At 43.2% G+C, this 14,852-nt stretch overlaps 2 protein-coding genes across 3 annotated transcripts in view; one reads left to right on the top strand and one right to left on the bottom strand.

The window, feature by feature from the left end:
* WDR27 (WD repeat domain 27) overlaps nt 1-13,018 on the bottom strand; it is a 74,346-nt gene extending 61,328 nt beyond the window's left edge. Inside the window, exons 1-2 of the mRNA XM_068551127.1 lie at nt 12,895-13,018; nt 5,903-5,995 (exon numbers count right to left, since the gene is read on the bottom strand). The gene's annotated coding sequence lies outside the window, so the exon portion shown is untranslated. The remainder of the gene's footprint in view (nt 1-5,902; nt 5,996-12,894) is intronic.
* Nucleotides 13,019-13,153: 135 nt separating this feature from the next.
* On the top strand, nt 13,154-14,852 carry C9H6orf120 (chromosome 9 C6orf120 homolog). Of its 2 annotated transcripts, none has more exons than XM_068550793.1 (2): nt 13,154-13,332; nt 13,514-14,852. In XM_068550793.1, the coding sequence occupies exon 2, from the start codon at nt 13,558-13,560 to the stop codon at nt 14,110-14,112; it is 555 nt and encodes a 184-aa protein (XP_068406894.1). In that variant the 5' UTR covers nt 13,154-13,332; nt 13,514-13,557; the 3' UTR covers nt 14,113-14,852. The 2 variants fall into 2 exon arrangements, with proteins under 2 accessions (XP_068406894.1, XP_068406895.1); XM_068550794.1 differs by having other exon boundaries at nt 13,158-13,240.

Genomic DNA, 14,852 nt, shown 5'->3' with positions numbered 1-14,852 from the left:
AGTGTGCACATCGGGACCCAGGGAAGGAGCAGTGACCCCATAAGAGACTGAACCAGACCTACCTGCTAGTGTCGGAGGGTCTCCTGCAGAGGCGGGGGTGGTTGTGTCTCACCGTGAGGACAAGGACACTGGCAGCAGAAGTTCTGGGAAGTACTCCTTGGCGTGAGCCCTCCCAGAGTCCGCCATTAGCCCCACCAAAGAGCCCAGGTAGGCTCCAGGGTTGGGTCACCTCAGGCCAAACAACCAACAGGGAGGGAACCCAGCCCCACCCACCAGCAGACAAGAGGATTAAAGTTTTACTGAGCTCTGCCCACCAGGGAAACACCCAGCTCTACGCACCACCAGTCCCTCCCATCAGGAAATTTGCACAAGCCTCTTAGATAGCCTCATCCACCAGAGGGCAGACAGCAGAAGCAAGAAGAACTACAATCCTGCAGCCTGTGGAACAAAAACCACATTCACAGAAAGAGAGACAACATGAAAAGGCAGAGGGCTATATACCAGATGAAGGAACAAGATAAAACCCCAGAAAAACAACTAAATGAAGTGGAGATAGGCAACCTCCCAGAAAAAGTATTCAGAATAATGATAGTGCAGATGATGCAGGACCTCAGAAAAAGAATGGAGGCAAAGATCGAGAAGATGCAAGAAATGTATAACAAAGACCCAGAAGAATTAAAGAACAAACGGAGATGAACAATACAATTACTGAAATGAAAAATAGACTAGAAGGAGTCAACAGCAGAATAACTGAGGCAGAAGAACAGATAAGTGACCTGGAAGACAGAATGGTGGAATTCTCTGCCGTGGAACAGAATAAAGAAAAAAGAATGAAAAGAAATGAAGACAGACTAAGAGAACTCTGGGACAACATTAAATGCAACAACATTTGCATTATAGGGGTCCCAGAAGGAGAAGAGAGAGAGAAAGGGCCCGAGAAAATATTTGAAGAGATTATAGTCAAAAACTTCCCTAACAGGGGAAAGGAAATAGCCACCCAAGTCCAGGAAGCACAGAGAGTCCCAGGCAGGATAAATCCAAGGAGAAACACGACAAGACACATAGTAATCAAACTGACAAAAATTAAAGACAAAGAAAAATTATTGAAAGCAACAAGGGAAAAATGACAAATAATGTACAAGGGAACTCCCATAAGGTTAACAGCTGATTTCTCAGCAGAAAGTCTACAAACCATAAGGGAGTAGCATGATATATTTAAAGTGATGAAAGGGAAGAAACTACATCCAAGATTACTCTACCCAGCAAGGATCTCATTCAGATTCGACGGAGAAATCAAAAGCTTTACAGACAAGCAAAAGCTAAGAGAGTTAAGCACCACCAAACCAGCTCTACAACAAATGCTAAAGGAACTTCTCTAGGCAGGAAACACAAGAGAAGAAAGGGCCTACAAAAACAAACCCACAGGGCTTCCCTGGTGGCACAGTGGTTGAGAATCTGCCTGCTAATGCAGGGGACACGGGTTCGAGCCCTGGTCTGGGAAGATCCCACACGCCACGGAGCAACTAGGCCCGTGAGCCACAGTTACTGAGCCTGCGCGTCTGGAGCCTGTGCTCCACAACAAGACAGGCTGCAATAGTGAGAGGCCCGCGCACCGCAATGAAGAGTGGCCCCCACTTGCCACAACTAGAGAAAGCCCTCGCACAGAAGCAAAGACCCAACACAACCATAAATATAAATAAATAAATAATTTAAAATTGCTTTTAAAAAAACCCATAACAATTAAGTAAATATTAATAGGAACATACATATCAATAATTACCTTAAACATGAATGGATTAAATGTTCCAACCAAAAGACACAGACTGGCTGAATGGATACAAAAACAAGATCCATATATATGCTGTCTACAAGAGACCCACTTCAGACCTAGGGACACATACAGACTGAAAGTGAGGGGATGGAAAAAGATATTCCATGCAAATGGAAATCAAAAGAAAGCTGCAGTAGCAATACTCATATCAGATAAAATAGACTTTAAAATAAAGAATGTTCCAAGAGACAAGGAAGGACACTACATAATGATCAAGGGATCAATCCAAGAAGATATAACAAATATAAATATTTATGCACCCAACATAGGAGCAACTCAGTACATAAGGCAACTGCTAACAGCTATAAAAGAGGAAATTGACAGTAACACAATAATTGTGGGGGACTTTAACACCTCACTTACACCAATGGACAGATCATCCAAACAGAAAATTAATAAGGAAACAGAAGCTTTAAATGAAACAATAGACCAGATAGATTTAATTGATATTTATAGGACATTCCATCCAAAAACAGCAGATTACACTTTCTTCTCAAGTGCACATGGAACATTCTCCAGGATAGATCACATCTTGGGTCACAAATCAAGCCTCAGTAAATTTAAGAAAACTGAAATCATATCAAGCATCTTTTCTGACCACAACACTATGAGATTAGAAATCAATTACAGGGAAAAAAAAAACACAAACACATGGAGGCTAAACAATTCGTTACTAAATAACCAAGAGATCACTGAAGAAATCAAAGAGGAAATCAAAAAAGACCTAGAGACAAATGACAATGAAAACACGATGATCCAAAACCTATGGGATGCAGCAAAAGCAGTTCTAAGAGGGAAGTTTATAGCTATACAAGCCTACCTAAAGAAACAAGAAAAATCTCAAGTAAACAATCTAACCTTACACCTAAAGGAACTAGAGAAAGAAGAACAAACAAAACCCAAAGTTAGCAGAAGGAAAGAAATCATAAAGATCAGAGCAGAAATAAATGAAAAAGAAACAAAGAAAACAATAGCAAAGATCAATAAAACTAAAAGCTGGTTCTTTGAGAAGATAAACAAATTGATAAACCATTAGCCAGACTCATCAAGAAAAAGAGGGAGAGGACTCAAGTCAATAAAATTAGAAATGAAAAAGGAGAAGTTACAACAGACACCGCAGAAATACAGAGCATCCTAAGAGACTACTACAAGCAACTCTATGCCAATAAAATGGACAACCTGGAAGAAATGGACAAATTCTTAGAAAGGTATAACCTTCCAAGACTGACCCAGGAAGAAATAGAAAATATGAACAGACCAATCACAAGTAATGAAATTGAGACTGTGATTAAAAGTCTTTCAACAAACAAAAGTCCAGGACCAGATGGCTTCACAGGTGAATTCTATCGAACATTTAGAAAAGAGCTAACACCCATCCTTCTCAAACTCTACCAAAAAATTGCAGAGGAAGGAACACTCCCAAACTCATTCTATGAGGCCACCATCACCCTGATACCAAAACCAGACAAAGATACTACAAAAAAGAGAATTACAGACCAATATCACTGATGAATACAGATGCAAAAGTCCTCAACAAAATACTAGCAAACAGAATCCAACAACACATTAAAAGGATCACACACCATGATCAAGCAGGATTTATCTCAGGGATGCAAGGATTCTTCAATATATACGCAAATCAATCAATGTGATACACCATATTAACAAACTGAAGAATAAAAACCTTATGATCATCTCAATAGATGCAGAAAAAGCTTATGACAAAATTCAACTCCCATTTATGATAAAAACTCTCCAGAAAGTGGGCATAGAGGGAACCTACCTCAACATAATAAAGGCCATATACGACAAACCCACAGCAAACATCATTCTCAATGGTGAAAAACTGAAAGCATTTCCTCTAAGATCAGGAAGAAGACAAGGATGTCCACTCTCACCACTATTATTCAACATAGTTTTGGAAGTCCTAGCCATGGCAATCAGAGAAGAAAAAGACAGAAAAGGAATACAAATTGGAAAAGAAGAAGTAAAACTGTCACTGTTTGCAGATGACATGATACTGAGAATCCTAAACATGCCACCAGAAAACTACTAGAGCTAATCAATGAATCTGGTAAAGCTGCAGGATACAAAATTAATGCACAGAAATCTCTTGCATTCCTATACACTAATGATGAAAAATCTGAAAGAGAAATTAAGGAAACACTCCCATTTACCATTACAACAAACAGAATAAAATACCTAGGAATAAACCTACCTAGGGAGAAAAAAGACCTGTATGCAGAAAACTATAAAACACTGATGAAAGGAATTAAAGATGATACCAACAGATGGCGAGATATACCATGTTCTTGGATTGGAAGAATCAATATTGTGAAAATGACTATACTACCCAAAGCAATCTACAGATTCAATGCAATCCCTATCAAATTACCAATGGCATTTTTTACGGAACTAGAACAAAAAATCTCAAAATTTGTATGGAGACACAAAAGACCCCGAAGAGCCAAAGCAGTCTTGAGGGGAAAAAACAGAGCTGGAGGAATCAGACTACCTGACTTCGGACTATACTACAAAGCTACAGTAATCAAAACAATATGGTACTGGCATAAAAACAGAAATATAGATCAATGGAGCAGGATAGAAAGCCCAGAGGTAAACCCACGCACCTATGGTCAACTAATCTATGACAAAGGAGGCAAGGATATACAATAGAGAAAGACAGTCTCCTCAATAAGTGGTGCTGGGAAAACTGGACAGCTACATGTAAAAGAATGAAATCAGAACACTCCCTAACACCATACACAAAAATAAACTCAAAATGGATTAGAGACCTAAATGTAAGACTGGACACTGTAAAACTCAGAGAGGAAAACATAGGAAGAACACTCTTTGACATAAATCATAGCAAGATCTTTTTTGATCCACCTCCTAGAGTAATGGAAATAAAAACAATACACAAATGGGACCTAATGAAACTTAAAAGCTTTTGCAAAGCAAACTACAAACGAGACAAAACGACAACCCTCAGAATGGGAGAAAATATTTGCAAACGAATCAACGGACAAAGGATTAATCTCCAAAATATATAAACAGCTCATGCAGCTCAATAGTAAAAAAAACAAACAACCCTATCCAAAAGTGGGCAGAAGACCTAAATAGACATTTCTCCAAAGAAGACATACAGATGGCCAAGAAGCACATGAAAAGCTGCTCAATGTCACTAATTATTAGAGAAATGCAAATCAAAACTACAATGAATTATCACCTCACACCATTTAGAATGGGCATCATCAGAAAATCCACAAACAACAAATGCTGGAGAGGTGTGGAGAAAAGGGAACCCTTTTGCACTGTTGGTGGGAATGTAAATTGATACAGCCACTATGGAGAACAGTATGAAGGTTCCTTAAAAAACTAAAAATAAAATTACCATATGATCCAGCAATCCCACTACTGGGCATATACCCAGAGAAAACCATAATTCAAAAAGACACATGCACCCCAATGTTTATTGCAGCATTATTTATAATAGGCAGGACATGGAAGCAACCTAAGTGTCCATCGACAGACGAATGGATAAAGAAGATATGGCACATATATATAATGGAATATTACTCAGCCATAAAAAGGAACGAAATTGGGTCATTTGTAGAGACGTGGATGGATCTAGAGACTGTCATACAGAGTGAAGTAAGCAGAAAGAGATAAACAAATATCGTATATTAACGCATATATGTGGAACCTAGAAAAATGGTACAGATGAACCGGTTTGCTGGGCAGAAATAGAGACACAGATGTAGAGAACAAATGTATGGACACCAAGGGGGGAAAGTGGTGGGGGGGGAGGGGGGGAATGAATTGGGAGATTGGGACTGACATGTATACACTAATATGTATAAAATGGATAACTAATGAGAATCTGCTGTATAAAAAAAATAAATAAAATAAAATTCAAAAATTCAAAAATAAAATAAAATAAAATAAAAAACAAAGAGAAAAAGTATCGAAAAAATCTGAAACAATGAAGACAAAGAATCAACATCCTGTCAATTGAAGAAAAACGCACAACCTAAAAGTTGAGAGTTAAGTTTTATTCGGGGAACTTACTGAGGACTATAGCCTGGGAGGCAGCCTCTCACATGGGTCTGAGGACCTGCTCCAAAGTGGTCAGGGAAGAGCCAGGATATACAGGAGTTTTTGCTGAAAAACAAAACAAAACAAACAAACGAACAAGAAACCTGTAGTCGAACAACGAAAAATTACTGCTAATCACAAAGAACAGACATCTGAAGTTAATGCTTTTCATGCTTTTATATACATAGGAAGATGCAAGAGTCTAGGCTCGTTGAAATCATTCCTTAGGTATGCACCTTACCTACCTAGGGCCAGTACCCTGGTTTTCCCCATCCTGAGTCCCCTCAGGGTGCACCGTGGCAGACGGCTTAATGGCAGACAACATTCACTGTTTACTGGGATGGCAAGTGACATTCTTTATCCACTATCCTTAAAAATTAGAGAGCTATTATAAATAAGTAAGAAAAAGCTTAAAACCCATTATCCTGCAGCCAGGAAAACATCCCTTTTGAGGCTAAAATCTGTATGATTTCTTTCCTTCTGCTAACTTTGAGTTTTGTTTGTTCTTCTTTCTCTAGTTCCTTTAGGTGTAAGGTTAGATTGTTTATTTGAGATTTTTCTTGTTTCTTGAGGTAGGACTGTATTGCTATAAACTTCCCTCATAGAACTGCTTTTGCTGCATCAAACAGGTTTTGGGTTGTCGTGTTTTCATTGTCATTTGTTTCTAGGTATTTTTTTATTTCTTCTTTGATTTCTTCAGTGGTCTCTTGGTTATTTAGCAGCGTATTGTTTAGCCTCCATGTGTTTGTATTTTTTACAGTTTTTTTCCTGTAATTGATATCTAGTCTCATAGCGTTGTGGTCAGAAAAGATACCTGATACAATTTCAATTTTCTTAAATTTACTAGGGCTTGATTTGTGAGCCAAGATATGGTCTATCCTGGAGAATGTTCCATGTGCACTTGAGAAGAAAGTGTATTCTGTTGTTTTTCGGATGGAATGTCCTATAAATGTCAATTAAGTCCATCTTATTTCATGTGTCATTAAAAGCTTGTGTTTCCTTATTAATTTTCAATTTGGATGATCTGTCCATTGGTGAAAGTGGGGTGTTAAAGTCCCCTACTATTATTGTGTTACTGTCAATTTCCTCTTTTATGGCTGTTAGCAGTTGCCTTATGTATTGAGTTGCTCCTATGCTGGGTGCATAAATATTTATAATTGTTATATCTTCTTGGATTGATCCCTTGATCATCATAGAGTGTCCTTCTTTGTCTCTTGTAATAGTTTTTATTTTAAAATCTATTTTGTCTGATATGAGAATTGCTACTCCAGCTTTCTTTTGATTTCCATTTGCATGGAATATCTTTTTCCATCCCCTCACTTTCAGTCTGCATGTGTCCCTAGGTCTGAAGTGGGTCTCTTGTAGACAGCATATGTACGGGTCTTGCTTTTGTATCCATTCAGCCAGTCTGTGTCTTTTGGTTGGAGCATTTAATCCATTTATATTTAAGTTAATTATTGATATATATGTTCCTATTACCATTTTCTTAATTGTTTTGAGTTTGTTTTTGTAGGTCTTTTCCTTCTCTTGAGTTTCCCGCCTAGAGAAGTTCCTTTAGCGTTTGTTGTAGAGCTGGTTTGGTGGTGCTGAATTCTCTTAACTTTTGCTTGTCTGTAAAGTTTTTAATTTCTCCATCAAATCTGAATGAGATCCTTGCTAGGTAGAGTAATCTTGGTTGTAGGTTCTTCCCTTTCATCACTTTAAATATGTCCTGCCACTCCCTTCTGGCTTGCAGAGTTTCTGCTGAAAGATCAGCTGTTAACCTTATGGGGATTCCCTTGTATGTTATTTGTTGCTTTTCGCTTGCTGCTTTTAATATTTTTTCTTTGTATTTAATTTTGATAGTTTGATTAATATGTATCTGGGTGTGTTTCTCTTTGGGTTTATCCTGTATGGTACTCTCTGCGCTTCCTGGACTTGGGTGGCTATTTCCTTTCCCCTGTTAGGGAAGTTTTTGACTATAATCTCTTCAGATATTTTCCCAGACCCTTTCTTTTTCTCTTCTTCTTCTGGGACCCCTATAATTCGAATGTTGGTGTGTTTAATGTTGTCCCAGAGGTCTCTGAGACTGCCTTCAATTCTTTTCATTCTTTTTTCTTTACTCTGTGCCCTGGAAGTTATTTCCACCATTTTATCTTCCAGCTCACTTATCCGTTCTTCTGCCTCAGTTATTCTGCTATTGATTACTTCTAGAGTATTTTTAATTTCAGTAATTGTGTTGTTCATCACTGTTTGTTTGCTCCTTAGTTCTTCTAGATCCTCGTTAAATGTTTCTTGTATTTTCTCCATTGTGTTTCCGAGATTTTGGATCATCTTTACTATCATTACTCTGAATTCTTTTTCAGGTAGGTTGCCTATTTTGTCTTTATTTATTTGGTCTTGTAGGTTTTTATCTTGGTCCTTCGTCTATAACATATTTTTCTGTCGTTTCTTTTTTTTTTTTTTTTTTGATGGGTGGAGCTGTATTCCTGTCTTACTGGTTGTTTGGCCTGAGACGTCCAGCACTGGAGTTTGCAGGCAGTTGGATAGAGCCGGGTCTTGGTGCTGAGATGAGGACCTCTGGGAGGCCTCACATCGATTAATATTCCCTGGGGTCTGAGGTTCTCTGTCAGTCCAGCAGTTTGGACTCGGAGCTCCCACCACAGGCGCTTGGGCCCGACCTCCGGCCTGGGAACTGAGATCCCACAAGCTTTGTGGAAAGAAAGAAAGAAAGAGAGAGAGAGAGGGAGGGTGGGAGGGAGAGAGAGAGAAAGAAAGAAAAAGAAAGAAAAGAAAGAAAGAAAGAAAAGAAAGAAAGAAGCCGTACAATATCAAAGAATAGAAAACAAAATAAAATTAGAAAGATAAAAAATATATTAGGAAAAATAAAACTATAATTGAAACAACCAGTCGCTCGGGGTTCCTCCTATCCCCTTTGGTGTCCGTGGTCCCCCACCGGTGCCTGGTAGGTGCCCTAGTTGTGCGGAGACGCGAATTCCGCAGCCTCCTAGTACGCCTTCTTCTCCTGCTGCTAGTTTTTCACCAAAAAACCCCTTCCACTTTCTCCCTACAGCCAAACCACATTTCCTGGCCTCTCTGGAAGTCGCACAACCCAGCTGAACGCAGGGAGAAGCTGCAGCCCTACGCACAGCTCGGCCCCAGTGGCACGAGCCTCCGTCCACTGGAACACCAAGAGAGAGAGCGCTTAGTGGAAAGCACCTGGTCACCTGAGCTGCTACCCAGTAGGGCTCCCCTGACCAGCAGCACTGGGTTGGAGTGGTGAAAAGCAGGAAACGAACTTTTACTGTGTCAGGCCCTGAAACGTGAGATTATTTGCAAAAGCCTGCCCAGACGCATGCAGAACCCGGTATGCAGATGGTCCACGGTGACGGAGCACCTGGTTAAGCTCCACTTTGTAATGACCTGGAAGGCAGACCCCTCTCTCTGATCCTGTAGCCCTCAAGGAAATGATGGGAAAGAACCAGCATTGGTAGCCCACACTTAAAGTTGGCTCAAGCAAGCAGAAACGAGTGGAAACAGAAAGTATCCAGAAGCCTGGGGGCTTCAGGGAGGCAAACTGGAATGGGTTGCCCCTCAAAGCTCCAAAGAGACCAGGGACCATCTAGACTCAGCCTTCCCGGAAAGGTCAGGTCAAGGATGGTTACCTTCCCACTCAAGCCTTTAGTTCCACATAACCTCCAGGTCTCAGCCATTCAGTTTCAAGAGAGACAGGAGAGCAAGTACGCACAAAGAAAAGAAAAAGTCAGGCTTGAACAGCACACCCGGCGGGACGGAGGTAGAGCTGCCGGCTGGCAGGCGGAGCTGACAGGATGAACACAGCCAGGAGCCCACGTGCTCCTGGGAGAGCCAGGAGGCCGGAGAAAGGGCACAGCAGGCACGACGGCTGACTGCTTAGGACTGAGCGTCTCTGGGCCCCCGTCTCCACGGCTGCAGGAGAGGGACCACGGCAGGCCCCTCCTCACAGACCACTTTACACGAGGCCATGGAGGGGAAGGTCTGAGGGGAGAACCACAGACTTCAGAAAACCACCGTCCGGTCCCCAGGCAGCAGAGTCAGGGTCCACTTGGGAACCTCCTCCAACACCCACTCCACCTGATTTCAGCACTGCTGTGGACCTGTCTCCCGTAGGAAGGGGAGAGTCTCCGGAGGGGGAGCAGTTCATGGGTCACTGGACCGTGAGGAACCACGTCCGGGCCTGACGGGGAGAGCAGTGCATGCTGGGAGTCCTCTGTGTCCTGCTGGCTGCCCTGCCCAGGTTGTGCCCCCGGGGAGGTGGGTTCTCCTTGTGGGCTCAGAGCCGAAGCGGACTTCTGGCTTTAGTCAGATAACGGAGGCTGCCCCTGTTCCCCAAGCCATTCCCTTCCCTTCTGGAAACTACAAGATCCAGCTTCCCTTGGAGCTAAGTGCCACCACGTGGTTGAGTTCTGGCCAGGGCAGCAGGAACAAGGGAGTATGTGGGATAAGCAATGTAGGCCACTTACAAGCCCAGCCCAGAAAACCCTCCCACCCGACTCTCTTCCCTCCCTCCACCCCCTGGCTAGACGGAGAGGCCTTGGAGGGCCTGCTGAGGAGGGACCCACCAGGCGGAGAGATGCTGAGGCGCGGCATCCGGCCCGAACAGCCACAAGGACCCTGTGGGCGGGAAACATGCTATTACCTGTCAGGGTCCTCTGCCTCTGCACTCGTCTACCCACACTGACAGAAATCCTTTAACCTTTTTCATGTACAAAAGCAATACAACGCGAAATATTTAAACAATGCAAAAGTAATAGAGTTGGCCTTTCCCTCTCTACCTCCCCTCCTTGCTGTGTCTTCCCCGTGGAAAATCAATGTAAGAGTCCAATATGCGCATCACAGGAACAAGTCTGAGAGGACACACTACAGTTAGTTTCTAATAAGGTTCTCGTGTATCTCAGGCTACAGAAGCACCTTAGGAAAATCTGGAGACAGTGGCTGCTAGAGAGACCATTGTTTTAAAGTTAAGTCAGTAAATCCCAGACAGCTAGAGGCTGTACATTCAAGACCCTTTCACTGATACAGCAGAGCATGTAAACTGCACAAAAATTAGAAAATCCAGACTAGAAAAAAAAAACAAGGGGCACCACTGTTAAAACCTTGCACATCTCCTTCTGTTTTTTTTTTCCTTTGTATAAATGTGTATATGTATATTTTTTAGAAAGAGAAAACTACTCCCTTTTGAGTAAAAAAGATCATAATCTTTCTCTTTTAGCAGCTAAGCCAGCCAGAGATGTGCCAATTTATTCTTGAGTTAGGAAAACATAGTGTGGTAGTCAGACAGCAGGTTGAGTGCCCACAGGCAGCATAATTAAAGTACCCTTAATGGCTTACTTTGTAGCAAAAGAAAATATAAAGTTCTCCACATTCGCCAAAACCAGAGACAGGTTCTAATTCTAGCTCCTCTGAGGACAGAACTAGTATAAAAATGGAGCAATGGCTGATCACGGAGGTATGGGAACACTACCAAATTATACTCAGGCATTCCCGTGACTTTAAGTCTTTTCTTAAGTTATTAAACACTTTAAAAGGTATTACTACTCTTTATATTTAGCTGCTTAATTAAAAAAAAAATTGATACACTCTTTCTGTTGGTCAGGCTAAGGAAAGCCTGATTTTACAAACCTGTGGTTCTTGAAACACAAATTTTGTACTTTTATGACATGTGAATGAAGAACGTTGTCTGCCGTATCAGTAAACACAGGATGTTGCAGCCAGCAAACCATCACATTACAGCATCCCAACGGTGCACCCTGAGGGGACTCAGGATGAGAAAACACAGGATACTGGCCCCAGGTAGCTGAAGTGCATATCAAAGGAATGATTTCAGTGAGCCCAGACTCTTGCATCTTCCCATATATAGAAAAGCACTAAATTCCTTAACTTGAGATATCTGGTTTTCTTTAATTGACAGTAATCTTTTGATGTTCCGACTACCTGGTCTTTGTTACAAAAATTCCTACATATCCTGGCCTCCCCCTTGCCTCTTCGCAGCAGTCCCTCAGAGCTATCTGAGAGTCCTGTCTCCTGAGCTTGAAGTCCTCAGAATGTCCACCGAATAAAACATAACTCTCACCTTTTAGGCTGTGCATTTTTTTCAGTCCACACCACCATGACTTGTTAGGCAAGCACAAATCACTGACTACCAATAGCAGTAATGATGCAGAAGTTTTAAAGTCAATCTTTTCCAATGATTTAAAATAGATCCAGATGTATCTCTATAACCTACACACTCCCTTGTATTCCAGTCTGATATGCTTTCTTGACAGGAAAATGTTAAACTTGGGAACAGCCCCGGTTCAGTGGGTGTCACAGGTAACCAGATACTTCTTGCAGGAGGAAGTGTTGAGGTCCACTAGTGCCATCTCATCATCAACCTAAACCAGTAACTACCCACCTGGATACAACTTCTCCTAACTTCAGGCAAATCAACCCCCCTAAAAATAATCAGCCCTAAGTCTGTCATGTCTCTTGTACATGCCCAAAGGTGACAGCAAATGTAACTATTCAATGCGGCAACAGACACATTCTTTAACCCAACACATGACAATCTCCTTAGCAACATGACCAACCCACATCTTGTAGCTACTTGGCAGAGTTCAGGTTCTGTAGAAAGGAGCACAAGGGTCATCGCCTGTTTTTAATATTTACACTCCACCTGTTTCCACATAAGTGATTCAGCAAGTTCTAAAATGAAACACAGGAATTGGAATCAACACGAAAGTGTGATACTAAAATGCACATAATCTTTCTTGGGAGAATCTTTTCCAATGGCCAACAGGCGTCCATTAACACCATATTCCAAATTAAAAAAATAAATCCTGAATATAAATACAACTTCAGTTTGAAGCCTCTCTTAGGAGCATTTCGAGAAGTGACACGGTTAAGAGAAACAGAGAACCGGTACCAGGTGCCCGGACAACGGTCCCTCGGGCGCACCTGTTTCTCACCTGGGCACCCTCTGGGACCTGACGCTGAACTCGCCAAGTGGACGCGCAATCCAGGTGAGCACCCGGCGGCGTAGGACCAGCGCCCCGCCCCCGTCGCCCTGGTTACGAGTCCCCGCAGCTCGGCGCCCTCACCACCTCGGCATTCTCGCGAGAACCCGGAGTCTACGCACTACCCCATTTCCGGGCTTTGCCTCACTTCCGGGCGCCGGCCAACTGCCGGCTTTCCTCACTTCCGGGCGCCGTGCCACCTCCGGACGCCTTACTTCCGGGCGCGGCTCACTTCCGCCTCCTCCGGCTCGGGCGCCCGGCCCTCATGCTCCCGGCGCGGCGCTTGCGGGGAGCGGTGGTGAGTCCAGGGGCGGATACCGGACCTGCCGCCCGCGCCCACCCCGGCGGAGCCCTGGGCCCCGAGCCGCCCTCCGCCCGACCCCGCGCTCGGTGGGTCCCCGGCCCACTCCCCTCCTCTGCCCCTCCCGCCCCGCCTTCGCGCGCGTCCTCCTCCCCGCAGGTCCCCTCCCCGGGCCGGGGGCGGGCCGGGCCGCCGAGGTGGCCGAGACCCGCCCGCAGTCTGCGGCTCCGGACGCGCTCAGCGCGTCCTCCCCCTGTCGTGTGTCCGCAGGAGAAGTCACAGATGAGGAAGGCACCGCACTAGGCGCCCCAGTCATGGCGGCTCCGTGGAAGAGCGCGCTGCTGCTGCTTCTGGCATCTCAGGCTGTCTCCTCGGTGAACGCCTCTGACGAGGAGGAAGTTCCAGAAGAATGGGTCCTTCTGCACGTTGTTCAGGGTCAGATAGGAGCTGGGAATTACAGCTATTTGAGGTTAAATCATGAGGGAAAGATAGTTCTTAAGATGCAGAGCTTGAAAGGTGATGCGGACCTGTATGTATCCGATAGCACCCTCCACCCGAGCTTTGACGAGTACGACTTACAGTCTGTCACTTGCGGCCAGGACGTGGTTTTCATACCAGCGCACTTCCAGCGCCCCGTGGGAATAGGCATCTATGGACACCCGTCTCACCACGAGAGTGAATTTGAAATGAAAGTGTATTATGATACGACGGTCGAACAGCACCCGTTTTGTGAGACTGCTTATTCAGACGGTACAGACACGAGTCGCAAGCAGGCTTCTGCTCCAGAAGATGCATCTCAAGAAGAGCAATCTGTCCTTTGGACGATATTAATTAGTATTTTGAAATTGGTACTTGAAATTCTTTTTTGATTCTTTGAACATCCGGTGGAGCATAATACCCTTAATCTGTGAAGCTGAGTGCAGTTCGCTGTGAACCTAGCTACTTGTACCTGGTTGGAATTCTGGTTACCTTTCGAGATGGGGGATGGAAAAATAAAGCCATACAGTTTTGTTACCTCAGTCACCCCAGAAGTATGAAAAGCATCAAGCACGATATTTATTTTCTTTCTAAACATCAAAATTCCTGTAAAAGGAATGTGCATAATGAAATGTTTAAACCCCATTTTGATTAGTTTGTCAGGTGACTAAACAGATGATTGCAGTGACTTATGAAGTTACAAAGTGTCAGCTTTGAAGAGTTACTAAAAGCAAGTGTCAGATGTAATGATTTCTCCACACTTGCCTGAGCATGGACTGAAGTCCCATGCCTACACCCCAAGCAGGGACAGCACCTCCTGTCCAAACGGGAGTTCCTGGTAGGCAGGTGCCAGTTAAAGACAGGTCTAAACCCAGCTGCACCAAATCTCATCGGGTCATTTGTAATTTTATCATCTTGGGCTCCTATTAAAAGCCTTCCGTTATTAAATAACTTTGCTATGCTACCCATGGTAGACCAGAAAGGATATAGATTAGGAAAATTTCATGAAAATAATAGTAACTTTTAGGCCAACGGAGTAATAAAGTATTTCAAATTAAGCTGCATGATAGTACCACCGGATTTCTGGAAAGAGACACAGTACTAAGAAATAAAGACCGTTTGGAAGATGGAA

This window comes from Eschrichtius robustus, chromosome 9 (genome assembly GCF_028021215.1).
Source record: "Eschrichtius robustus isolate mEscRob2 chromosome 9, mEscRob2.pri, whole genome shotgun sequence".
In the NCBI taxonomy this organism is placed as follows: domain Eukaryota; kingdom Metazoa; phylum Chordata; class Mammalia; order Artiodactyla; family Eschrichtiidae; genus Eschrichtius; species Eschrichtius robustus.
The sequence above is the reverse complement of the archived record's forward strand: the minus strand, read 5'-3'. Positions and strand labels throughout refer to the sequence as shown.